This window comes from Myripristis murdjan, chromosome 10, assembly GCF_902150065.1.
Source record: "Myripristis murdjan chromosome 10, fMyrMur1.1, whole genome shotgun sequence".
In the NCBI taxonomy this organism is placed as follows: Eukaryota; Metazoa; Chordata; class Actinopteri; order Holocentriformes; family Holocentridae; genus Myripristis; species Myripristis murdjan.
Genome location: NC_043989.1, coordinates 9,851,031 through 9,878,277, shown reverse-complemented (window position 1 = coordinate 9,878,277; position 27,247 = coordinate 9,851,031). Strand labels below are relative to the sequence as shown.

Here is a 27,247-nt window from a genome sequence, read left to right as displayed (position 1 = left end):
AGTAATAGTGGGACAACTCCAAAAAAAAAAAAAAAAAAAAAAGGCAATACAGCATATGTATTAATGCGATCACGTGTGTAGACTTAGCTTCCTCCAATCTGAATCCGTTAGTTGGGATGATCGGATGATTAATTATGATAGTAGTATTAAGAAAAACTTAAATATACACGTCACAATACAATTAAAAATCAGATTTATCTTTAAAGCTGATTGCGCGCGTCTCTCCATCGGCACGTAACCAAGCAACGGGGCAGGAGGACGTGGAGACACAGCCGCCTCTTAAGTCTCTGAAGGTTGTAGATGTTGAAGATGCTTGGTCCACCACGCCTGTTTGACTTGTGTAGTGTAGATTTTACAAATGTAAGTTTATGTTTTTGCGTGTGTGTGATTGGAGAGAGTGAATATGAAGGATGTGTAGTACACACTGGCAGCAGCAGGCACCATGTTAGCTGAGAGGAGGAACAGAGCAAGAGCTCCCACTCTGCCGCTATTTCTGGGTACGATAAGAGTTGGGAAGTGGGCGTAGACACATTTTCCAGTAACTATAACCACGACATTGCGTAATGCAGAATTATTGATGTCTATTGTTATGGCCATCAGTACTAAATAATGAAGATGCAACAAAGAGAAACGTAGCCTAATGAAATGCAAAAGGAATTTAAGTGAAAATTGTCAATATTAGTTTAGTGTTGAATGGAAGGTGACCATTTTATACCTCAATCATTTAAGCCATGTGTATAACATCTTGGCATAAGAACTACAGATGAAAACTAGCCTTCTGGCTAACTCTGGCATATTTACAATTGTTTTTGTTTTACTAATATACATTGTCCCTTGATTAAATAAACTAATCTGAAACTGAAATCATTGTCACCTTAGAGCAGGGGTGGGGAACCTCTGGTCTCCAGGCCACAAGCAGTCCATGAGAGTGCTTGATCCGGCCTGCGAGAAAATTCATAAATACAAGAAACAAAGCAACTCAAAAATGCAAAAAATACAGCAATTACCTTTTCTCTGAGATATGAGAAAATGACATAAAATAGCAGACTAACACGTCCTACTAGGTGGTTCCTTTCTGTTTGAACCCAGTTTTTCTCTCTGGCCTGCAATGAAACAAGGTCCTGAAGATTTTCCCATACTGACTACACATGCACTGAAGTTTGCATCTCTGTTTGGGACGACCTCCTGCTCTGAGCAGTTCTTTTCAAAACTGCCTCTTGCAAAGTCTCGGCTCCTCTTAAGGCTGACTGGCCCAAACCTGGAAAAGCAGCTGCAAATAGCATCATCATCACTCTACCATCTGACATCAGATGCCTCACCATTGCATTAAGGTTTGTATGAAGTTTGACCAATAAAAAGCATGTTAATTGAACACTTAAATTCTTCTTATTAATATTAACATATTAATCAAATGATTGAGATAAATTTCAATTCAGTAATTTTGTACGGCCTTCAAAGGATTCCATATAAACTGAAATGGCCCGTAATAGGAAGAAAGCTTCCCCAGCCTTGCTTTATACTGAAATGGTGGATAAATGCAGGATAAATCTGCAATAAATGTGTCATGCTTGAGAGGATAACACACATTATGGAAAAGCAGGGAGGTATGGTACTTTTTCCACATATATTCTGCCCATGATAATAGTTATTATAATCATAATAATAATCAGGAGGGTTTATGCTGTCCCAACAGAGTGCTGCAAGCACCATGAGCTATTGAAATATTATTGAGGAATATATTGGTTATATATTGGTCATTTGGGGTTATAATTGCATTAATTGTGCATGACAATGCTCTACTGTAAGTACATTTGCAGGAGAGCCACGCCTTAGAGCTGCGCCTATTTTTTTTTTTTTTTTTTTTTTTGCAGCCTGGGAGGTGGGTCAGTGTTTGGGTTTTTTTTTTGTTTTGTTTTCAGCAAGCACGGAGTGATCAATCTTTGTAATAGACAATCTTTGCCTGGAGAGCTCGTGCTCATGCATGGTGCAGCGTCGGACTCCGTGACGATGGACGGTGTATCGTTGGGGTGAGTAGGCTGAGCACCAGGGATTATTTTTTTACGGCTGTGGCTCATGTTGTCGTTACATCTGTCAGATTATATTTCACCTCCTTTGACCTCGTGGCTGTAAACCCAAGGCAACCTGCCCAACGGCCGGCGCGTGTTGACTAACGTTAGCCTGGCTAGCCTCGCTCGCGACTTAGCCGATGTAGTAAGTTGCTAACCAAACTCTACGCTAACATGTAGCTTGCAGAGAAACAGCCCACAAGTCCTTGTTTGTTATCCACAGACTGAGCACAGTTTATTTGTAAAGCGTCCAACATTGGTCTGTCCTCGGCAAACAGTGACACCTGTCAGGCTGTTGTCATTTGGTGATGTTAACGGTAAAGCTGAATGGCTAGCAGATGCTAAATGCTAGCCAGCTGACTGACTTAGTTGCCGCACAGCAAACTCAAAACACAGACTGGCATTAGAAACAGCGCTTGAATTAATTGTCTTTAACGAATTATACACAGAAAACTGCAGCTTCTGACAAGACTGTGACTGTACCTGTCCCAAGTCAAATCACTGCTGAGCTGAACAAGCTATATAGAAAAGCAGTGGAGGGTGTTATTATTTTTTTTGTTATTGAAACATTCTGACAAATCTCAAATCCACACCGGTGATCGAATTAACTGGCTGTAGTGATTTTAAAAATTGTATTTAGTAAAGGAGCATGTTCACAGCAGCCTACACAAATCGCCTCAGGATGCTGAAAACTCTTGGCAGCATGTCATATATTAGTTGTGGATTTTTGGACTCATGTGGACAGAACATGTGAGAATTTTTGTTTCGTGTAAATCCTCTCCTCATCAGCAACTTTCCCAGACTTGCAAAGGAGATTTCTAACTTTGGGTGGCTTGGCATGGAGGGAGTAAACAGGGTGAACCACTAATGTACATCAGTTTACATATCATGGATCCTGATGGCGAGTGCACCTCTGAATCAAAATTGCAACCATTCCTGTGGCTTGTAATTGTTGTAGAACTTCTTCCTTATATCTCTCTTGATCTGGTTATGGAAAAAAGACAGACAATTAATTAAGAGCCAAATTACATCCAGCACATACACACACAGGAAAGCCAGCCACTTTAAATCGTTTTCACTTAGGGAAGGTGAACTTGAGATTTTGCAAATGCCCATTTACACTGTCGGTCTTCCAGGTACCTGTTCAAAATCTATTGCATTGGACATTAAAAAAAAAAAGGTATTTAGCTAAAGCTTTATACATTTTGGGATAACAATTCAGAAAGCCTCTCCTGCTGGGTTAGGATTTAAAATGGTTTGGGACATCCAGTGGGCCTGTTTCTTCTGGGTCAGACCCACACATGAAAATGAAAGTCTGGTTATCAGGGGATTTTTTTTTTTCTCTGGCACTTGTATCCCTGACTGAAAACAAGCTTGGCATAAGAGCACAATGAGGAAAAAAAGAGAGAGGAAAAAAAACATGGGGTAAAGGTTAATGCCATACATTTGTTGTTGATACAGTGGGATCCTCATTCAGATTGGCATGCTTGAACGGTCATTTAGCACACTCACAATGTCATGGTAATAACCATTGGTTTACTGCATGAGCCCTAGAAATGATAACAAAGATCAGAATTTCATTGAACGCTCACATGACACTTGCGTTACCATTTTTCAAATGTTTTACTTTTGTGCACAAACATCCTCTCTGCACCGTAGTTATTAAAGTTTGTCCTCTTTGCTCTCCAAAGCTTTTATGAAAAACTTGTAATAGCAGTTGATACCTACATATTACATGTGAGTATTGTCAGCCATTAATTTCCACATATATAAAGTCCTTAATGTGGAGTTAGTGTACAAACTTTGCAGCAACATCTAAATTCAATGACACCAGCCACAGCACATTGCCATAATGGACCAGGAAGTACCCTCTGCTAATTGTACGCTCACCGCTGTCCCCGATGATCCAGACACTGCCTCTCATGTCTTACCAGTCGGGTGGCCACGTCGGCCTCGCCGCAGCCAAACTGCACCGGAGACTCGGAGGAGGACACGGTGGACGGAGGGATGCACACCTTCAACCAGACACACATGCGGAAGGCTTTCCAGCTGATGAATGACCTGAGGAGGTGTGTGTTTCTGTGTTTTCGTCACTACTGTCATGTTTTTGTGGCCTGCCCCTGCCACATTAGTGTCATATGACCTCTGCCAGTCAGAAACTGTGTATTAACACTTGAGTCAGCCCTGGTTTAGCTTCTTTCACCCAGTATGGTAGTGTAGCAGTGAATTACTGCGGTCTGATTGGAACCATTAAATTATATAAAGGAAAAATCCACCCACACACTATTTAACACATTTAAAAAAGCAAGTTAGAATGGAACTTGGATTGCTGGGTCTGTTAATGCTGTTTAGTGGTGTGATTTACATATTCTGGTGGCAGTTTTTTTTTTTTTTTTTTTTTTTTTTTTTTTTTTTTTTAAATTCTTGTTTTTCCTGTACAGCTACAGTAAAGACTGCTAGCAGGGAAAGACAACAGTCACTCTATCTAAAACATGAGCAGTTACATCAGGTTTTGTATTTCAGTCCCTCAGAATCAAGAGTTCTTATTTCTGAGATAACAATAGACCAGAGTGCAAAGCAGCCACAAGGCACATTGTGTTTGGAGTAAGGGGTGCAAATCACTTTCTCTTGACTGTACAAAAGCATTGCATACTTGCTGTTACTGTGCTGTCACTATTACTGTTGTTCTCTCCACTTTAATAACACTTAAGAAATATGTAATCTATCTATGAATGCAATAAGGGCATGTCCATTAACTGGGTGCGGGGGGAGGAGGAGCTGTTGATGTATTCTGGGAAAGAAATCCCAAACTGTCGTAGAAGATGAGGCAAGAAGCTCAATTGTAACTTGTCACATAATAAATAGTGGAAAGCACTGGACATGCAATATTGTTTGCGCATCCAAAGGTGGATTTTGCCTTTAATTGTCACAATGAAACATAAACCTCTAAACTGGATCATATCTGTATATATCATATCTTGATCATATCTTGCATGGTCTTTCGAAAAAAAAAAAAAAAAAGTTTTGCAAATGGTATCTCTGTCACCACTTTCCCCTCTCCTATCCCTCCTCATCCTTCAGTAAGAAGATGCTGTGTGATGTCCAGCTGGTAGCAGGGAGCGTTAAGGTGCCGGCTCACAGAGTGGTCCTGGCTTCCTGTAGCCCCTACTTCTGTGCCATGTTCACAGGTACACACACACACACAGTTGTTTGCTAGGCATGGTCCATGGCATGCATTTGTGCACAGCGTGTTTATGTTCTCACGTTGAACTCTGTGTTTGCAGGTGATATGAGTGAGAGCAAAGCCCAGCAGGTGGAGATCAGAGAGGTGGATGGGTGGACCCTGATGAAACTAGTCGACTACATCTACACAGCTGAGATCGAGGTCACAGAGGACAATGTCCAGGTGAGTCAGTGTTTGTGTTGGCCACCTTTCTTTATGAGGGAGGAGGAGGAAAAAAGAAAAAGAGAGACAGGAAAAAGTGTTACTGTTTTTACTTAATGTTTTTACCATTTTTTTTTTTTAACACTCGTGTTCCTTTAAATGGATGGTAAACGCGGCTAAAAAAGGGGATTTTCTGTAATATTATTCTTGAGTACTATCTTTGTCATCTGCCAAGATCTGAAAGTTCCTAAAAGTCAGTAACTGTAAGAAAATGAGTTTAAGGGGCTGCATTTTCTATAGTAATACATTCCAGCAGGGCTTGGTGGGCTTTAGTTCCCTTTTCAGGTAACAATATTGTCTGGACCCTGGTTAGACCAATCTGTCTGCGAGTGTGTTCATTCATTCATTCATTCATTGTTATTTATTCCGTTCATGAAAATGCACAGTAATGAAATTAGTACAAAAAAAAAATTCACATCACATATTTCAGATTGATGCTTTTCATGATTAGAAAGGAGCAGAGAGAAGAATATAATTCTTATTTTTGTCTGCCCCTTACTTGAACACAAGAAATCCTAGATTGATTGATAGTGTTGAATTAAGACTGTTTTGTTTGTGATGTGCACACCTTCTGACCATGGCGGGATCTCATCTCTCTGTGGTCCTTCTCAAGATTTCTTCCATTTTTCTCTGTTACAGCTGGGTTTTTCAGGGTTTTTTTTTTTTTTTTTTGCCTGCTATGAGGATTAAGTCAGGTGGTGTTGTCCTGCTTGCTGAAAACTTGTGGGCATGTAAAACCCTTTGAGACTGTGAACAGTGATATTGGGCTTTAAATAAACCTGAACTTGAGCTTGAACTTGAACCAACCAACTTCTCAGCAAAGTGAAAACGTCCCGCTTGTTGGAACTGAAATAGCTACCGTTCTGGCTGCCTCTGCAGGCATGTAATAGTCGAGTTGATGAGAGAAAATCCATGAGAACACCTTTGCTAGCTAAAGCTTCATGTGCAAAGGTAGAATAATCCTAAGTGCAAGGATTTAAGGATTAATATCTAGGAACAGCACAAAATCGGCTTGCCTTGTTAATGAGCTAGCAGTTACTGTTCCTCGCCACCGTTTGATGAACTTGGTGGAGGACAACAGATGCAGCTGGAAAGTCAATCTCTGTTTGTATTCTTCTTGCCCCAAACTGACTGTGTTCTGATTGCATCGCTCACCTCTTATGTGTAGGCTGTCATGGTCAACGAATTTCCCCAGCGATGACCAGGGAAAACCCTGAAAAACATGAACAGTTGCCTTGTCAGTAGTGCGGTATTGCAATATTTCAGTTATGGAGAAAGAAACGTCAGTCCCTTCGAAGTAGCTGGTTTGACTCAGGAGAAGTGATCCGATGGGCCTCTCTGCATAGAAGTGACTTCAGATTCTCACAGTTTCATGATGTTTTCTGCACCCAACAATGAAAATAAAAACATCATAATAGAAAATTACATGTTTTAGTTTATCATCCCTTCATAAACATCAGCGGCTTGTGAGGACAAATATTTTTTATTATTAGCAGCAGCAGCAGTTGTACATAACAACCACTTCTCATCACAAAGGGGCTTCTGTGTGTTACTTTCCCTGTGGGCCAAAGCCCTTTCGCTTTCTGCAGAGTTTCCTTTGCTCCGCTGTCTCTGTTGGGAGGCTGAATGGAGTTTTGAGGAAGTAAACAACTCCTGTGGCCGCCTGGAGACAAGCACTGCAAAACGCTGGTTCAGTTCAAGTATGTCACACTATTCTTGCTGTACCGTTTGGATAATTGAATCAAAACATTGTTGTTGCTCCCAGCAAAAAGACCCGGGCTGCCAGCCGCAGTCCCATGGTTACAGCACCTCCTCCATGCTGTGAGAGAAATTTGATTGCCTTGCTGATGCTGTCTTGACCTTGTTCTGTGTACAAACAGTGATCTCTGCTCACTGCTTTAATCTTTGACACAACAAAGTCAAGTTACTGACATTCATTAACAACCAACCCTTCTAGAATCATCAGCTTAAAACAATCATATTTCTTTAATGAATTTTTGTAGTGGTATTATTGTAACATTTGCTCTGCATGCTGATATAGCCTAGTGATCATAAAAAAGTATTTAATCCCTGTTTGCATAGTTTCTTTAGTCCAAACATTTATTTTGGTTTAATATCTAGTAGATATTCATAGAAAATAACAATAGTTATTTTCTGTGAAAGTGTGGCAGAAAATGCAGAAAATCTCCTTGGAAGAGTAAAACAGAAAAATCTAGCTTGCAAATGTCTTCACCTCTTAGTCACATAGAAGTGAAGGTGTAACATTTGTTCATTTGTTATTTGAACACAGTTTCTCTCAAAGTGCTGCCCTGCAAATACATAATTCTAAACATCTATAGCCAAACCAAGTACTAGTGTGCTTTTCAGACTGTATAGCAATGATAAATTAAAGACAGTAGAATCACTGAAAGTGCAGAATATGAATTAATACAGTGCAGTGGAACAGGAAAATAGCTGGTATATCTGCATTGAAAACTCGAGTGTAATTAAGTTTTTGGTACAGCTCTGAAGCCCAGGGACCTTGACATTAGGGGCCCCATCGCCCTGGTATCTTTAGTCTTTACTCAGATTTCAGAATGTCCAGGATGAACCTGTCTGAGGGGCAGATGTTTCCTACAAGGCACGAAAAAACAGGTTGTGGATGTGAGCTGTGTTTTGCAGTGGATACACGGGACTGGCGCCTTGTTGATTTCAATGGCCTTAACCCTTCGTAGCTCGGTGTCTCGGGGCTGGGGGTTGGAGCCTGACGAAATGCAGGCAGGAGACTTCCTTTGATTATTAGCACAGGAAGTGTGCATGGAGAGAGGCAGGAAATCCTCCCACTGTTAGCAACGTGCCTGCCTGATTGGCTCACTTGTGTTTGTGTATGTGTGTTTTGAGTAGTAGCCCTTATTCAGTGAAAGGCCACTTCATTTTTTTGAGTGAGCACTATGTAAAATACGTGCACTGCGCTGTTGTCATGGTGTATTTAGTGTACAGTATCAGCTCTGTTTGTGTTGCCCTCAATCTTTGTGTGTGTGTTTGTGTGTGTGTTTGTGCGCCCCAGCTGAGACAGAGACACAGAGACAGAGTCCCAGTCGGCCCAATGCCCTCTGTTAGAAGACATAAGGCCCGTGGGCAGCTGTGCGCAGAGAACAGAGGAGACGGTACCAGTGCACACTCAGGGTGAATGAGTGTGTGTGTGATAGAGAGAGACAGAAGTGTGTTGGGGAGAGAGAGAGAAGCTCTGTCTGCCTCTCTGACCTAATTCAGCTGCGATGTAACAGACGTAGCAAATGGCAGCATTGTCTGTTAACAGTACATTTTCAGCAGTATGCTGGCTGGCTGACAGACTTGTCGACTGACTTACTGGGTGACAAACTGACTGGCAGATTGGTTTACAGCTAGCTTGTTGGCTGGGCTACACTGACTGATACTCCTTTTACACTGACCTGAAATCCCACTACCATCTTGACCTGCATTTCTGTCCTGCATTCTGAACCCTGCAGCAGTCACCATAATTATCGGCTCTCGCTCTGGATCGGCACATGTGTAAATGGTTTCAGACATTCAGACCTGTTCAAAATCCAGCAAGGTACAGGAAAAAAAAAAAGATAAAACTAAATTTCTTACCGTGTCAAATGAAGTTGACCTCTCGTCCATGTCCCAAGCTCAATACAACTGAATATTGAGCTTGGAATTTTTTGACTCACCAGAGAAGTTGCGCATAATTTGTTACCAGTGTAAGCAATGACAGATTATGTGGGATTGCCCTCTTGTGCTCACCAAAGTCAAAACGGAGGAGGCTTTGATTGTTGTTTTGTAAGGTGCACCCAGAATTGCTTGTGCAGTGCAGAACCAGAGCCTTCTTTTGCTATAATGTGAATTGCACGATGAGTTGTGAAGTAGGCGGACTCGTAGGTTCCAGAAGCATCCTCCGCGTTATTTTTCCACATTTTGAGGCTTATTTTTAACTATAATCACAATATTACTCAATACTGACACACAGGAATCTACCGAATAAATGGCATGTTGGAAATGCTCAGATGGACCGTCATGTAACATTGCAATTTCAGAAAATGGATTTGGATTTCTACTTCTGTACCCTGGTCACCCAAAATCACCCCACCCACTTTGCAATATCTGTACACTATTGGCTGTAACTGCTGCCAGCAAAAATGCTAATTCCTGTCTTGGAAACATAAACAGTCTTTTGGTTCTCAACTCTTCCAAACACAAGTCGACATGTATGTAAATTTCACCCTGCAAAATCCAGTGTGACTGCTGCATGATTTGTGAACCATATAGATGCAATGAAACAAGTGATGCTCTATGTTTTTGGTAGACAATCCTAACCTCATTGTGAATTCAGTCGATGACATTTGATTAAAAACACTCACTTCCTTGATTCTACTGGCTGGGTAAATGTCTAGCCCACTAGCTGGCTGCAGAGCACAAAATTAACACTAGCCTGCAAATGCTGTTAAATCTTTAGCTGTAGATGGTAAGTTAAAGAGACCGACTGATTCTGGATTTTTGCGGTCAATATCAATATCCATACTTGGGAGTAAAAACTCCTGATAATGATATTTTGGTCTGTATTTTTTATGTACATATAAACCCACATTTGTTGCCAGGTATCCTTAAATTTGGTAATCAGATAATTTTGATAAAGATATCTATCAAATACTTTTTTGCTAATTTCTGCTAATCTTTTCCCAAAGCAAGCAGTTGTATTTTACAACGCCTATCTAATTTTTCTTTAGTTTTATCCAGCCATTAGTTTCCATTTCTTTCACTACAATATAAAAATTAATTTCACAAGACTTCAGGCTATCCACATGTTGTGTTTTTTGATAATGACTCAAAATTGGGTGGAGTGAAATAGTCCCTCCACCAGAAAATAGCATGCAGGCAAACCTTTGCTTTACATAATGAATGATCAGTTCTGTGGTTTATGAATGTTGACAACTTTGTTAGCCACAGAAGCAGAACATTTTTAAATGTTTTTTTCATCCAGAAATTAATTTTTGAAAATCTAAAAATGATTATATGCTGTGAAATCATTAGTACCCGTGCATGATTTGCAAAATGGTTTGAAGTGTAAAATGTGGGTTAATTGTAGTAAATGGGGCTGATCAAATTCTGATTAAAAATCACTGGTATGGTCCATTGAGCTGCTCTGCCAACTCCCTGCTACAAAGTATTGAACAATGGACTCTACTTGACAGCTATTTAACGATAACACTGTTTTTAAATGATCTCAAGTGCTTTGTATTGCAATATGTGCTTTATTTTTTTGGTGTATTGGCCAATGTATGAGCCAGTATTGATATATTATCAGCCGGCTGATATATTGGTCCGGATTTAGATCTGCCCCTTTGACAAGTGCTCTCTGTTATTTGAAATTTCTTTTGGCTGCAGTTGGCTGAGCTATTGTACTGGTAAAATCTTTTTGGAGTGGAAATTGTACATGTGTGCATGTGTCCTCTTTGTAGGTTCTCCTGCCAGCAGCGAGTCTCCTGCAGCTGATGGACGTTCGTCAGGTTTGTTGCGAGTTCCTGCAGTCCCAGCTTCACCCCTCCAACTGTCTGGGCATCAGAGCCTTCGCCGACCTGCACACCTGCACGCAGCTCCTCAACCAGGCCAACGCATACGCCGGTGAGTGCCTCGGTGTTCACACCACACATCCTGAATCATTCTTGACTCTTTGCTGTGTGTGTGTGTGTGTGTGTGTGTGTGTGTGTGTGTGTGTGTGTGTGTGTGTGCGTGCGCCATGAATCTTTTATGTAAGATTTCCTCACTTCTCTCAGAATGTGACAGTTGTGTTTGCCAGCCCTGGAAAATGCTGAAAACTCTGTCTAGACAGCTTTAAAATGTCATAAAAATGTGTGCGGAGGGGAAAAAACATGGATGTCTAGCTCTGCAGCTGGTGCATTTCTTCACTCTTGTACTCTCTCTCTCTTTTAAGGGAATTAAACCTCAAATAACAAATTGCTTTATGTTCCAAGTGAAAGTTGTACATGATCAAAAACACAGCGGGTACAGGTATCCCAAAAGAAACATGTTACATTTGAACAAACGCAGTGACAAACAGTGAGCTGGGAGTTTGTGTGTCTGGGAGTGTACTACCCAAAGTGATGTTGTGTGTATGTGTGTGTGTAAGCCTGTGTGTTTGTGTTTCGCAGAGCAGCATTTCTGCGAGGTGGTGCAGGGAGAGGAGTTCCTGGGCTTGTCTCTGCAGCAAGTGTGCAGCCTCATCGCCAGTGACAAACTCACCGTCTCTACTGAGGAGAAGGCAAGAGACCACAACACACACACACACACACACACACACACAAACACACACACAAACCCCAAAGCAGTGACTGCACATCAACCACATATCAACAGCAGCAATCAAACCTAGCATGAAAAAAAATCTGCCAACATGTGGTTGATTACTTGTGTTGATTTCCTAGCACTGTTTCCTCTGTTTTTGCTCCCTTAGCCCCCCTCTGACCCACACAAACCATGTAGACACACACACACACGCGCACACACACACACACACATCATGTGTTGTTTCCTGAGAATAATATCGATCAAGTTATGGTTATGGTGAGCATGATATTTCTGATGCCAGTCATCATCAGTCAAAATGATCACATCTCGCATCTGTCAGAATGATTTTCAGTTATGGGACAGGTAACCATGGAAACGGTCCGGTCACCAAGTATTTTGTTATTTCCTCAGGCAGATTCTCTGAAGTTTTCCATCTGTCGCTGTCCTGGTGAGCTCAGGCTGTTGGCTCCTGATGTGATTTCTTTAGATTTGCTGTGCTCGACTCTTTTGCTGGTACCTTTTTTATTACAAATTCAGCAGATTGGGTCTTTTGGATTAGCCGGATCTCTGTTGTCATTTGGTATGCATCCAAAATGGGCCACAATCAGAGATGTTACCTTTGGTTTTCTAACAAGCTCCATCTCGTCAGTATCACTCAGCAAGAGAATCAGAGGTCACCAATCGTTCAGATTTTGTTCCGATTTTTGTTTGTATTTATTGTTTATTACCTCATTATGAAATGATTGGCCCATCCTGAGTCAAGTCAAATGTATTTATGAGGCACTTTTAACAAAAAGGTCGACCAGTTTGATTGCTAGTCCAAGGCTTCTCATAGCCTTTGCTTAGCATTTGTACTTCCAAATCCTGAAACCTTATCTTGAATTTGTCATGTGATTAGGTCCTATGTGCATACTTTCTTTTTACTCTGCAAATGTGTTTCCATCGCAATTTCTTTTTTTGTTGAATAAAAAAGTTAATTGATGGAAAGTGGGTTATTGACAGTCTGCAAGGAATGGATGAAGACGAAAGCACTGCTTGGCATGATGTGAGTTGAGGTAGATTGTTTGCTGTGCCGAGACACTGCCTGGTTCCCTGACTTGAGCAGCGGGCTCATTCCAAAGGGTGACACATCTGTCTGCTGCGTTAGCCAGTCAACAGGAAGAGAGTGAGGCAGCATCTGTGTGACGTCCTGCTGGAAGAACATCATCTGTCAAGGTGACTGCTGGCTCGGTCAGGCAGAGCCACAGAGGCAGGCAGCCTTGTAATGGAAATGAGCGAGGTTCTGGTCAACTCTGAGAGTGAAGGAGGTCTCAGGGGACTGTCCTATCTTATGCAAGGGATGTTTATTGATGTTCAGCTGAGAAGAAGAGAGTATGAATGTTTCAAGTGTGAACACTGTGTAGTACCACATCACTTCTGAGGGTTGCTCACCGGCATGCCTTATTTAAAGGAGATATTTTGCCTAACTATGTTAGAGGTTAACAGCTCTGTTTTCTTGAAAGGCATCAGTCTGCCTGGCCTTGTCTCCTTATATCTGACATGGCCTTGGTGGCACAGAGACAGTACATCTTATCAGTGCAGCTCAAAGGGGCCTAATGTGACCTATAGCTACAGAGAAAATTCCTTCACAAGCCTGACAGAGAGACTGTCACACCCTCCATCTGTGTATCAGATGGGCTATACCTCAGTGGATGTTCGATCTTTTCAAGTGGAAAACAAAAAAAATCTGTCGTTGCTGCATCATTCTGTTTCTTTTATTTCAGAGCAAAGTGTGTCAGGGCTTGGCTTGGATCTGCTTAGGCTTAAGTTCAACTGAAATTTGTTTTACATCATGCCCCCACAATCGAAGATTGGGGAAGGGACTATGGATTGGGTTCAGTCCATCTGTCCACTCATGTCTCAGCCTGTGATAGTCTGTTTTGGATGAATCTCTTTGACAGTGTCTGTCTGGCAGTTTAAATATAAACCTGATTGGCCCCACACAGCATGATCAGTAAGCCAAAAATTGTCTCAAATATTGCACATTACACACTAAAAAGTCACCCCACTGTAGACTTTTTTTTTTTTTTTTTTTTTTTTTTTTTTAAATAAAGAATAAGGAATTAGTCTTAAGGTTGGAGGAGCTCAACCCCTCAGTTGCTGTGGTGGAGCTGGACAGGCTAACAGAAGATTGGGGCTCTGTGTGTGTGTGTGTGTGTGTGTGTGTGTTTGTAAGTGAATGCGAAGCAGTAGCATCTTCTCTGGATAAAAATGTTTGCCAGTTCTCTACTGAGATCAGTCTGGGAGCAATCCATATTTCTATTTTAGTATCAAAGAGCTCAGATTTGTACAGCACAAAGGGTGCTATTCATACAGTCAAAGAATTATTCAGTTTGAACAACTGCTGAATTAACTAACGAGAGTACAATTGCTGTGAAGTGAGAACACATCACAATCACACGTAACGTTGGATGGGATAGCAATGTATTTTTAGTACACATATTACTGCAGGCTGCCATTGTAAACTGGTATTGGTGTTCAGGAATCTGAGCCTTTTTTAACACTCTTCCCTCACTGTCTCTCTCCTCATCACTCTCCCTGTCTTTCCTCCCCCTTGATGTTTCTCCTCTGTGCGCTGCCTGTTGGATTCACCTCTCTGTCTCTCGGCCAGGTGTTTGAGGCAATGATAGCGTGGATCAAACATGATAAGGCGGCTCGTCTGGAATACATGCCCAACCTGATGGAGCATGTCAGACTGCCGTTGCTGTCCAGGGACTACCTGGTACAGGTAAAGAACCTTCTGTTTGACCAACATTTTTCAAACCTCAGAAACAAAATATTTCTTAGAAAATATTTTGAAGGAAAACAAAATATTATGCCTAAGGTATGGCTGGGCGATTTAATATTATTGTTTCTTGTCTTTCAAAGGAAACACTGTCATGATATGGTGGTTTGAAGATATTGTGACACAGTTCTGTGGTATAAACTGATGATTGCGTAGAAAATTGTATTTAAGATCTCTCATTAAATTAGATTTAAAACATTTTAAGGAATATTATTTAAAAATTTGATGAAATTAATTTTATAAAATTTAAAGACATACAGACACATTGCATTGTAAATTGTTTAAATATGAGTGATTGTATATATGTGGATGTATGTATGTGTGGAGAGTTGTAGTTAACTTTGGCAGCAGGGTGTGTGTGCTGCATTGTCATTGACATTTCATTTAGTGAACCCAGTGTGTCATATTTTGCAGATGTACCAGTCTCTCGCTGTTGTACAAACAAAGCGGCTCCTGTTAGTTAACCTGCAGCTGCTGCACTAGCTGACACTCCCATCTGATATTACTACATTGTGAAAGACAGTTCACCATACGCTAAATTAGATATGAGCTGTTATGAAGGCTACGATGTCTCTTACACATTAGGTCATAATGTGTGTTTATTCTTTATGTAATATTCATCCTATTCTGCTATTGATGTGATTCATTTCAATTAAGTTTCATTTACTAAATTGACTGTATTCACTTTAAGCTAATAATTGCCCACTCAGCATCCATTAATATCCTGTGGCCTTGGAAGGGGCCTCCCTGTCATTGTGATCTTTCCCAAAACTACCCCACCCCCTCTTTTGGCTCCTTATTATTATTTTTTCCTGCTCCCTATGAGAGTTTTGGTCAGGATGTGTCTTTGAACTTGGACTTGAATTATTTTTGCAGTGCACAATAATAAATAATGGCCTCATGAAAAGTCCTGAATTCAGCTTCCAAACTAAATTTGGCAGCTGATAATTTACCTATGTGGGTCGCCCAAATGATAATATTGTTTGGAAAACCATGCAGTGGTGTGTATGGTCCAAAATCTATCGTGTGTGTTGGACTCCAGGTGCTGTCCTGCTGTCTTTGCACCTGGTGTGCTGTTACCTATTCATTACTTGAGTAGCTGTCAGTGTATCTCTGCACCAGTGCTACCAAGACAAAGCCCTGTACAGTTTTTATAGTTGGTGAATAAATGTGATTGTGAGTCTGGCTGCTGTTTCAGATTGTGGAGGAAGAAGCTCTGATCAAGAACAACAACGCCTGTAAGGATTTTCTAATAGAAGCCATGAAGTATCACCTGCTGCCAGCCGACCAGAGACACCTCATCAAGACGGACAGAACCCGACCACGCACTCCTATCAGCATCCCCAAGGTACACACACACACACTACTATGAATGCCAGTCTGTCCATAAACATATAGCATAAACACACTACTGGTATCTTAAAAAGATGTCAGGTTTTACACACACACACACACACACACACACACACACACACACACACACCAACATGAACACACAAATGTATCCATGTTACTGATTTTCTCTTTTGTAGGTGATGATTGTGGTGGGAGGCCAGGCTCCTAAGGCCATCCGCAGCGTGGAGTGTTATGACTTTCAGGAAGACCGATGGTACCAAGTAGCAGACCTGCCGTCCAGACGCTGCCGAGCAGGTCGGTGTGTGTGTGTGTGTGTGTGCGTGTGTATGTTGTTGCTGTAGTAGTAGTAGTAGCAGCAGTAGTAGTGTGTGTGTAGTAAAGTAGGTCTTCTTTTTACAAAGACCAGCGGTACAAAGTTGCCTTGTAGCAACTCATAATATAATAACTGAAGAAAAAAATACAATATAATTTTTCAATACATAAGAATGAATTATGTTTTTCATTGTGTTAACATGCACACCGACTGCAACATGTACCTGACAGAACAGGTGCAGTTAAAATATGCCTCATAGTCTGTGCAAACTGAGATGAAAACTCAAATATTGATACTTGGCACAATTGGATTAATAATGGATCACAAGAGGAAGTATTGTGTTATATTGCATTATAATTGTTTTTTTTTGTTGTTTTTTTTTTTATTCCTCACTGTAGTTAACTACATCATCAGATGCTATAAGCGTGATCTGTGTGTCTTCTCAGGTGTAGTGTCTATGGCGGGCCTTGTGTTTGCCATTGGCGGCTTCGACAGTTCTCTGCGGGAGCGAACGGTGGACGTGTACGACGGGGCGAGGGACCAGTGGAGCGCAGCAGCCAGCATGCAGGAGAGACGCAGCACACTTGGGGCAGCTGTGTTGGGGGATCTGCTGTACGCTGTGGGGGGCTTCAACGGAAGCATAGGTACACACACACACACACACACACACATGCACAAGTACTGCTAAAATAGTCATTGTAATGATTTAGCAAATCATTACGACAAGGGTGATTGCTCAGGCTCTGGCCTCCTCCCTGCATAATTACAATGATGACACATTTACACTGTTTTACAGCAGTATCAATCATTACACAACAAGGATATAAGCTTTTGGGTTTAAAGGTTTGACAAGACCTAGTAGGCTTGGATTGAATTTATAAAGCATGATAGGAGAAAAACTGATCCAGAACATGGTTTGCAATAAAAACACATCATACCTGCTTAGTTGAACACGATTGTTCTTTCCCCATCGATATGTTTTATATTGTCCTTGTATAGTGTCATCGGTTTGTTTTGCCAGCCTTATTTATTATATTTATTTTATATTTATTTTAATATTTACATTTGCTTATGCTTTTTTTGTCTTCATGGTTTGATTTCCCCACCAGATATTGTTGCTGGCAGTTGATTTTGAAATCCCAGATATCGGAGCTTGCCACCAGCATGTGAACACACCAGAGGACGTGAAAATTATCACATGACAGCAAAAAGTTACTGAGACAAAAAACAAGTTAGGCAGGGTGTTCACTGTGATGGAGTAATTATCTCAAGCAAGTTTCAAGTTACTGCAGGTCTTTTTTTTTTTTTTTTTTTAACTGTACTGACACAAATGGAAACAACTGGCTGCCAGGAAGTAGACAGAATGTGTTCTGATGTTTAAAACAAAGTGTGGCATGCTTTGAAACATGTTGGGTAATGATGTGACTGAAATGACTGGCTCACGGGTCACTCGGCAGTGCTGGATGGCTAAGGGAGGGGAAAGTGTTACTCATCGCTTACCCTGCCGAGTTTTCCTTCTCTGTTTCCTTCGCTGTCAGTTTTCTCACTTCCTCGCTCTGACCTGAGGGTGAATGTTAAATAATAGGGTGCAGTAGGACAGTCTGGGTGTGGCAATGTCCTCAAGCACTATTAAAGCAAACACAGACAGACACAAGGAGTCGTTTGTCTTTGTTCCCTCAGCACTCCTGCCAGTATTAACACCAGCACAATCATGCTGAATCACTGTTTCTTTAATGTACCAACTCCTGCATTTTTATCCTTATTTCCTTCACCGTATCTCTCCAGTTTTATTTCTGTGCCTCTGACTCTCTCCACATCTCTCTCTCTCTGTCTCCCAGGTCTGTCTACAGTTGAAGCCTACAGCTACAAGACCAATGAGTGGATATATGTGGCCTCTATGAACACCCGACGCAGCAGTGTTGGAGTCGGGGTGGTCGATGGTAAGACGGAAGTGTGTGTGTGTGTGTGTGTGTGTGTGTGTGTGTGTATTTGTAAGCAGTTGTTAGCTGTAAGTATCATTTCATTTAAGTATCATAATTCAAATAGATTCAGTAAAGCTTGTAATCAGTTTTAAGCAGATTGATTTACTTCAGAAGAATTCAAATTTTTTGTATTGACCTTTACATTGTGTGTGTGTGTGTGTGTGTGTGTGTGTGTGTGTGTATGTGTGTGTGTGCTTTGCAGGTAAGCTGTATGCAGTAGGTGGTTATGACGGCGCATCTCGTCAGTGTCTCAGCACAGTGGAGGAATATGATCCCATCACCGACCAGTGGTGTTATGTTGCTGACATGAGCACACGACGCAGTGGGGCAGGTACACACACATGCATACGCACACACACACACACACACACACACACACACACACACACGTACATACTGATCATGCATGTGCACAGGTGCTAGAAAAAAAATACCTTTCTCCTACATAAACTTAATCAGGTCCAGAATTGCAGTTTTTTTAATGCCATTAATTGATTAATTCAGCATAACATCAGTATCTGGAAGGAGGAAATTCCACATATAGTCCAGAGAGCAAATATTTATCAGTGAAGCTGACATGTTCCTACATGTGGCCTTCGTCAGGGTTTGTCACATGCAGAACTCTGTGTTTTACAAGTAGTACTACATGTGTCTTGTTAGTTAATATTTGTTCGTAGCACTGAAAGTCTTGGTTCTTTACAAATACCAAGTACAAGGCACTGTGTGTCAGCCTGCTATTGCTCTGGTACAAGTGCCACACACACACACACACACACACACACACACACACACACACACGTACTTAGTAGATTCTAGAGAAGATGAACCGCACAGAGAACAGTGCTACCTTAGTTTACTGGATGTACCCATGTAAATGCTTTCATATTTGATATGCCTTAGTAAAATATTTCCTACACAGCAACAGCACCACCTCCTGGTCTTGAATTGGATTTGCAGAACATTTGAACACACAAATTCAAACCAAGTGTCATACAATGCATGTATATGTTTGCTTCTGTGTAATATGCTCATAATGAAAGTGAACTGATTATTCCACTTTGGGAATATTCTTGGTTAAGGTGACATAAAGCAGTTCAGTGAGATGCTAGAAGCAATACAAGGGTGTCGTCTTGAAAATCAAAACTTCAGTTCTGTTTCAGTACCCGAGATGGAAGTTGGCAGTTTGCAGTCGTGAAAAACAGCAGGTTAATGTTGGAACAGACAGAGCCACACTGCAGCAGTCAGTGAAAAAAATCAGTTTGTAAAATTAGTCAAACAGCTTTAAACAAGACAACAGCAGCAAGGGTTAACAAAGGGCAAAGGGACGGCAACAAGACAGAAATAAAACACTGAAATGATAGACAGTAATGTCAGTGGAAAGAAAACACAAAGAAATGAGTTTTCTAAAATGCTCAGCTGTGTTTGTGGCTCTCACACACCAGCAGGGGTTGCTCCATCACACAGGAGTCGCTCTCCACAGTCATCCTCTTGATGTAGGTTTGGACTGTGGAGAGCTTTTAGCCGGCCTCCACACTCAGGTCCAAGTTGCAGGACCAAAGTTACTGACAGTTTTGTGAGTGGTTAGTAATTCACTGATTATATGAGAGAGCCCAACCATTTGTAGCCTCACAAGTGGTTAAAAGGATCTTAAAAATCAACCTGGGATTCAACTGTTTTAGATTCATATTTCAAATTTGTATTGAAGACAAATTCTGGTATTGTGACAACACAGCAGTACAGTCGTCGGTGCTCACTGTCGTCTGCCTCTCTCTGTGTTCGCTGCAGGTGTGGGTGTGTTGGGCGGTCAGCTGTATGCAGCGGGCGGTCATGATGGGCCCCTGGTGAGGAAGAGTGTCGAGGTGTACGACCCACAGACCAACACCTGGAGATTAGTCTGTGACATGAACATGTGCCGACGCAATGCAGGTCAGATATCAGCCACAAGCACACACACCACACACACATGCGCTCAGCTTCCACTTTATCAACTCATTCCTTCAGACAGTGACTCACACCCAAATAAATTATAATTGTAAAGCATGCAGGCTGGGTGGAGAGGATCAGTTACTGTTAACTTAAAATTTAGGGCAGCCAAGAACTGTGATTTAAGGGGAAATGCATGTGATCATTGGTGGCAGTCGCACCAGTTCCAGTGTATCAGAAATGGCTGAATTCCTGGGATTTTGTCTTTTTTTGCAGTTACTCAGAGTAACTGTTTTTTTTTTTTTTTTTTTTTTTTTTTTTTTTTGAAGATTATTTTTTTTGGCATTTCTGCTTTATTCGACATTCACTGTAGAGATAGACAGGAAAGGCAGGGGATGACGTGCAGCAAAGGACCTGAGCTCGGATTCGAACCCCGGCTGCTGCGATCAGGACTGAGCCCTGGTACATGGTTCACGCTCTGTACCGGTGAGCCACTCGGGTGCCCCTACTCAGAGTAACTCTGATGTTTGTTGACCAACAACAAACACGCAGTCAGCAGTGTCCCTGTGGGGGAAAAAAGGTAATTGATGAGAGACGTCACTGCTTTTTGCTGCAAGTATGCAAATAACAGCTCAATACAACAGTTTTGTGCTAAAGGGCATCTCAGAACACAGTTTAACCGTGACGTAGATGGTGTATCGCAGCAAAGACCAAGCCATTTCCTCTTCTGACAACTAAGAACAAGAAGATTAGCATATATCAGGTACGAAGTCACCCAAACCTAAGAACTGAAGTGTGGAAAAACACAAATTAAAATTTCTGTTGCCACTTTTGGATGGTACAGAACTTAGTGTAAACAGCACAAATCCATCCTGCCTGGCGTCAACACTCCAGGCTGGTGGCCGTATAACGATGTGGGGAATGGTTTCTTGTCACACATGAGGCCCGTCAGTGCCAACTGAGCTTTGTCTGAAGCTGCAGCATACCTCAGCATTGTTGCTGACCATGTGAACCCCTTCATGGCAAAATATTTTTAATACTTCCTCTAGGATAATGTCCCATCATCTCAAGATGGTTCCAGGGACATGACAGTGACCTGAGGTGAATTAGGATGAACACAGGATGAAAATGCCACCACAGAATTAGACTGCAGGTTCAGCATGGGCCAAAATCCCCGGGGGACATTTCTAGCACCTTGTTAAATCCATGCCTCAAATAAATCAGACTGCCCTGGAGGCAAAACAAGGTCTTTGCCCAGTACAAACTACATGTACCTAATAATAAAGTGGATACTTGAGTATATATACAGACACACACTGTCCCTTTCTGTCTTTCTCTCCATCTGTTTATGCATCTGTCTGATAGTTTATTTGAGGCTTGCCATGAGTGATGATGATGATGATGATGTCAAGATTCCTTGGCTTTTCTAAAAGAAAGAAAGAATTGAACGTGAATTTGTTAGTATCCTGATTTTGAAAAGGTGGGGAATCGCCCAAATCTGGTATGTGATATGATTTTTTTTTTTTTACCTGATGCACACATGAATATACTTTTTTATTCATGTCGTTATGTCAAGTCACTATCAACAGACATTATATTGAATTATCAAAACCAATCAAAAAACTTGAAGAGCGCACTCAGTAGAGTGCACATTTCCGCCAGGCGTGTTGTCTTGCCTCAGTGTGCAAATGTATTCCAAAACCCAATTCCTAAACCCCTTTTCCTGACTACCAGGAGGAGGGAGAATACAGAGGAACTGCCTGCCTATCTCCGCTTCTCCATTGCTTGGACTGGGCAAAAAAATGAGCTCAGGTTTTTCAAAGGTTATGAGTCACTGCAACCACAAGAGGTTCTTGATCATAGATGGTGCACAAAAAATATTTGGCTGATAGGCCCAACAGTATGCAAGATTAGCTGCAGAGAGATACACACAACCAAAAGCACGATCCCCTGAGACAGTTAAGGTCTAGAAATAGCATGGCATTTTGAAATGGGAAAAAATGTATTGAAATCCTGCGACAGCATATCCAGAATATGTGTGTAACTTTTTGCTCAAGGTGTGTGTGCCATTAATGGGCTGCTGTACGTGATCGGAGGAGACGATGGGTCCTGTAACCTCTCCTCGGTGGAGTTTTACAACCCGGCCACGGACAAGTGGAGCCTCATTCCCACCAACATGAGCAACGGACGGAGCTACGCCGGTAAGACTCACACCTACCAGCTGCTGGTGACGGAGAATTATTTATGAAAGAGTCCCACCACAGAAGCCTTTCACGATCACTTAACCTGTCTCATACATCCGTCTATATCTATCTGTCACTCTGTTGGACTGACTACCGTCTCTCTTTCTCTCTCTCTTTCTCTCTCATGCCTTCACTCAATCCTGCAGGAGTGGCAGTGATTGACAAGCCGTTATGACTAAGAGCCTCCCACAACATCGGGTCTTCAGCGGCAGCCACGTTCACCGCAGGACACACTGATGTGTAACGCTCAACAGCCAAACAGGCATTTATTGTCTGAGGAAAAAAAAAAAAGACATTGGCGAAATGCTTAGAAACGCTCTCCATCCTCAGCTGACACAATCCAGGACAGAACAGGAGAGGTTTCTGGCGCTAACCCAGCCTGCCGATGTTTAGCTGCTATATCGCCAAGCCAATTCCATTAGAACCAGGTGAGATCCTCACGAGCAGGGACCTTTTGCACTCGGCGTCGGATATCTGGCTTGTAAAAATCTCTTTTCCTCAGATGGAACGTTTTCAGGTGCCAACGATGTAATAAGCAGCCCTATCAGCTGACAGTCACCCAGACAGACTTTGTGTCAGTCAGAGGGATTTGACTTACACTGGCCAAACAGGGCAGAACTTTTAAAAATGCACATTGGCATAAAGTCAGGTGGCTCGAGCAGCAGTGTCCAGCTCTCCTCTCTGATGCTCTCACTGACAGCTGGACGACAAATATCTGAATTGAACCATTCGCTTTTAAGCAGACTGGTTGCTAGTTGCAGCGCTAATGGTGCTGATGCAATAGTTGTGACATACGGCAACGCTGGCGTGTAATTGGCAGAGTTATCCGACATTTCTGCTGTCGAAAGCTTTTCCTCTCTGACAGATGAGGAAACGATTTTGCACCGCGGGAATGAAGGCCAAACTGGCAGACTTGCTGCGGTTCACGAAACGCGAACACGCTTCTGGACGAGCTGACTCGATTTCTGAGCGGCTGCAGTAGTGTTTGAACGGTGCTAAACTTTGAGAACTTCACTAAGTTTGACGCCCGACTCAAACACCCACTAACAGCAGCGACAGCGACCTCCTCAAACTCAACTCTCTCAGATAGAAATATGCCAGAGAGCGCTGGTTCTCAACCTGGGGCCTGGATCCCGGGTGTGGAAAAATCACTCTGGTGGTTACAAGATTATTTGAAGAATTTAGATATAATTTGAATATGCAAATTAAGTGTCATATTTAATATTTTGGGGGAGAGAAATGTTTTCTTTTTTTGTGCGAAATAGTGGATATTTGCAGCCTCTTGGCTTCTATGAATATATGATCAAGTGCAGTTTATAGCTCTATCAAAGTTTTTTTTTTTTTTTTTTTTTTTTTTGTAATTGCTTTCAGTCCCCTAGAAAAGGTTGAGAACCACTGCCATGACAAGACACCCAGACCAGTCGACCAGTCGATGTGGGATCTGACGAATCTGCTGTGGACACACCGACACTACTGATGCACTGAACTCATGCACTGACTGATCCAGACTGGCAGGCTGGCACCGTGCCGCTCTGACCATCTGACTGACTGACTGACTGACTGACTGACTGACTGACTGACGGCCTGGATCACCAGCCTGCTGTCAGTCAGACGCTTACTCAGCTGTCTGTCGCCATTACTGATCATCACCCACTAGGCCGAGAGTCTCATCGCACTTTCTAAAACATGAATAAATAAATAACTAAATAAATAAACTTACTAACAAACTGATCCGTTAAGCGACCAAGGGAGTGTCTCAGACGCACTGTAGGGACTCAACTGTAAAATGATGATGATGATGATGATGATGATGATGATGTTGTTTTAGGTCACACTCGTATTCATATCCAAGTTTTCATTCCTCGCTTTGCATTGCTGCTCACATTCCTGAAGGCGATAACGGGGGCGTTTTTTTTAGAAGTGATCTTCAGTTGGAGATGATATTTAGATGTTTTCTCGCAAGCGGCTTGAGGAGCTGATCTCCCGTTTCTGCCTGCCGTCTTCCAGACCGACGCAGTAAATAATGACAGGAACTGCCGTCACTTTGAAGCCCGAAAAAGACACGCGTCTTAGTTTTGCGATGATCTTACGTTATAATTTGTTTGAGTAGTGTAGACTGGGTGTTGCGAGCCAGTTATGAGGCCATGATGAGGTCTTGAGTGGAAAGGCGCTTGAGTGATCGCTCGGTTCATAGATGAAGACAGAGCTTGTGCACTTTAGGAAATTACACATACCATCACCATCCAGATGATTTGACTATACAAATTTCAAGTGCGCTGGCTTGGCAGACGTTTCCAAAGCAAGCTCGTGTATCAGCACACGATAATATTTTATACAACAGATTAAACAGCAATAAAATCTGTTAAGCTCTTGTGGCAAAAAATAAAGTTGGAACGAGCCACAGTCGGTGGAGACTTCTTTGAAGCTGACAAATTTTGCTTTTACCCTTTATTTTGTAAGGGCTTCCCTTCCCTGTCACATCACCGCAAACTGTTTTCTCTTGAAGGGGCAGAATGACATGATCATAGGGTTTTTTATTTTCCACAAGGATGCCAGTGGACACAGTGGATTTATTTTTGACTCAGTAGTGAGCAGCACATCCTCTGTCAGGGTTAAAGTATCTTTAACCCTGACAGAGGATGCGTTTGCTTCCATCTTGAGTTGGAAGCAAACGCAGAGTGAGTTATTTGTAGAACTGGAACCAGAATGACGGTCAGACAGCTGCACGGTTGCAGTTCCTTAACATTTTCCCTCAAGTCTGCAGTTAACAAGGAGGAAGCTCTCAGTAATTGGTGCTGCTGAATATGTAAAGATGTTCCAGGATGTGTGAAACGCCTCCACGAGGCACAGCTGATCCCTCTACAAAGAAAAAAAAAAAGGAAATCTGTGAACACAGTGCTTTGACCTTTAATTTAAGGGGTGAAGATGTTCCAAAAGCAGCCGCATGTATCTGCCTTCATCATGAGAACTTTCTGAATATATGACAGTATCAGGTAGATGAGGCTGTAACTGCAGCGTGTTTTACATTGTAGTTAGACTCAACATGCAGGAGTTATAATATCCTGGTGTGCCACAGTTTTTTTTTTTTTCTTTTTTTTTTCTACAGCTGAAATCTTAAGGTTTTCCTTGACAGCCAGTGGTGGTGTTAAGGTGACAGCGTCATTTACCCAAAATTCACGTTAAAATAATTAGAAATGTTGCTGAATTAATGTTGTCATGATAATGTATGCACAGGAAAACAATTTAAACCCTGCAGGCTGCAGTGAAACACAGGGATGTGGAACAAAACCTTAAAAAAACAAAAAAAACAACAACAAAAAAAAAAAACACCAGTTCTATGCAGTAAATCCAGAGGAAACACTGACCGGTCCACTGAACAGGAAGCAAAAAGTGAACCAGCGGTCAGCTCGATTCATCAATAATTTTGTAACATGCAAGAAAATAATTGCCAAAAGGCAGTGGAGGCAATAATGGAAACAACATCAGGGGACTCATACTGGTTGAGAAGTGTACAAACAAAAAGTAATACAGCTTTTTATTCATATAAACCAATCCAATGCCACATATAATAATGCCAAGGTCTAAAGATCATGAACTGTGCTGCTCCCACTCACTTCCATTGTGACCTTCAATATTTCTTAGGCTAATGTAATGAACACTACTGTATTGTGCAGAGAAATTGGAGTTAACAATTAAAGATAGTTAATATTTTTAAAAGTGACAGCTACTCTCCTTCAAAGCAAACAAAGAAAAAAATGGCATTTTGAAGGATGATAAGCAATTTAAATCCTCAGTTGACAAAGTAATAATAGACTGGACTTTCTGCATATTCAAAACATTTCAGTATCTAGTTAAAAATAATCACCTAACTGTAATGATTTGCCAAGCAACACATCACTACCCGATGATCTCATGTAACTTGAAGTGCATCAATATTTCATATTTCTGACTGATGAGCTGAATTTCACCGATTTTTTTTTTTTTTTTTTTAAACGTATTCACACAATAGTATTTTATGCAACAAATGAAACAGCAATAAAATCTGTTTAGCTCTGAAACTCTTGTGGCAAAAAAAACGTTAGAATCATTTTCCCCCTTCAGTCTGAGCCAGAGTCGGTGGAGACTCGGTGATGATGATGATGATGATGATGTGTGTATTTTGTGCTACACACAGCGTCGGCTCTTCCACTGTCTGCCTGATTCGAGGGCGTTTTCAGAGTTGATTTCTGTGGGTTAACCAGACATTTGTGCATCACGGCTGTCAGACGTCAGCCTCGTATCTCCAAAGCCTCCAGAGGAAACTGATTTGCCCCCTGGTGTTGCTCATTCTGCCTGCCGGGGTTTGAATCGGGTCACAGGAAATCGCCTGAGCTCATAAAAACGATTTGTTGGAGCCACCGGGTCTCACATGACAGCCGTGATTTTCATTTGCTGATTGTTGTAAAAGCATCATAGCTGAGGAAATCTGGACCTTTTCATGTCAAACACTTGAGATGTCTCTCCTGGAGTTCAAACATCTCCTGAGGTCTTTTCGAGCACATCGCAAGTCGACTCTGACACCTGAAACTGTATCGATAAGTGGGTGTGACTCACAGTAATGCTGCCGTATGTTGTGTACAGTTGTGTGATATAATCTTGTATATTGAATATAACCTGTGAGATGTTTTATATAGGTTTCCTTCTATTGTAGATATTAAATTATAGAGAAAAAAGACCTGACTGATGTTTGGGGGTTTTATTCTGTGTATTCGGTTTGTTTGAGTTCAATTAGTTCAGTTCAGTGTTTGGTACT

At 41.7% G+C, this 27,247-nt stretch overlaps 1 protein-coding gene across 1 annotated transcript; it reads left to right on the top strand.

Annotated features, from left to right (window-relative positions):
- The first annotated feature begins 1,964 nt into the window (after positions 1-1,964).
- Positions 1,965-25,892, top strand: klhl3 (kelch-like family member 3). Its single transcript, XM_030061551.1, has 15 exons — positions 1,965-2,027; positions 3,977-4,135; positions 5,148-5,254; positions 5,351-5,472; positions 10,989-11,151; positions 11,679-11,788; positions 14,465-14,581; positions 15,837-15,986; positions 16,171-16,288; positions 16,754-16,951; positions 18,146-18,247; positions 18,492-18,620; positions 20,075-20,215; positions 22,270-22,413; positions 22,602-25,892. The coding sequence occupies exons 1-15, from the start codon at positions 1,978-1,980 to the stop codon at positions 22,628-22,630; spliced, it is 1,839 nt and encodes a 612-aa protein (XP_029917411.1). The 5' UTR covers positions 1,965-1,977; the 3' UTR covers positions 22,631-25,892.
- The last annotated feature ends 1,355 nt before the right edge of the window (positions 25,893-27,247 follow it).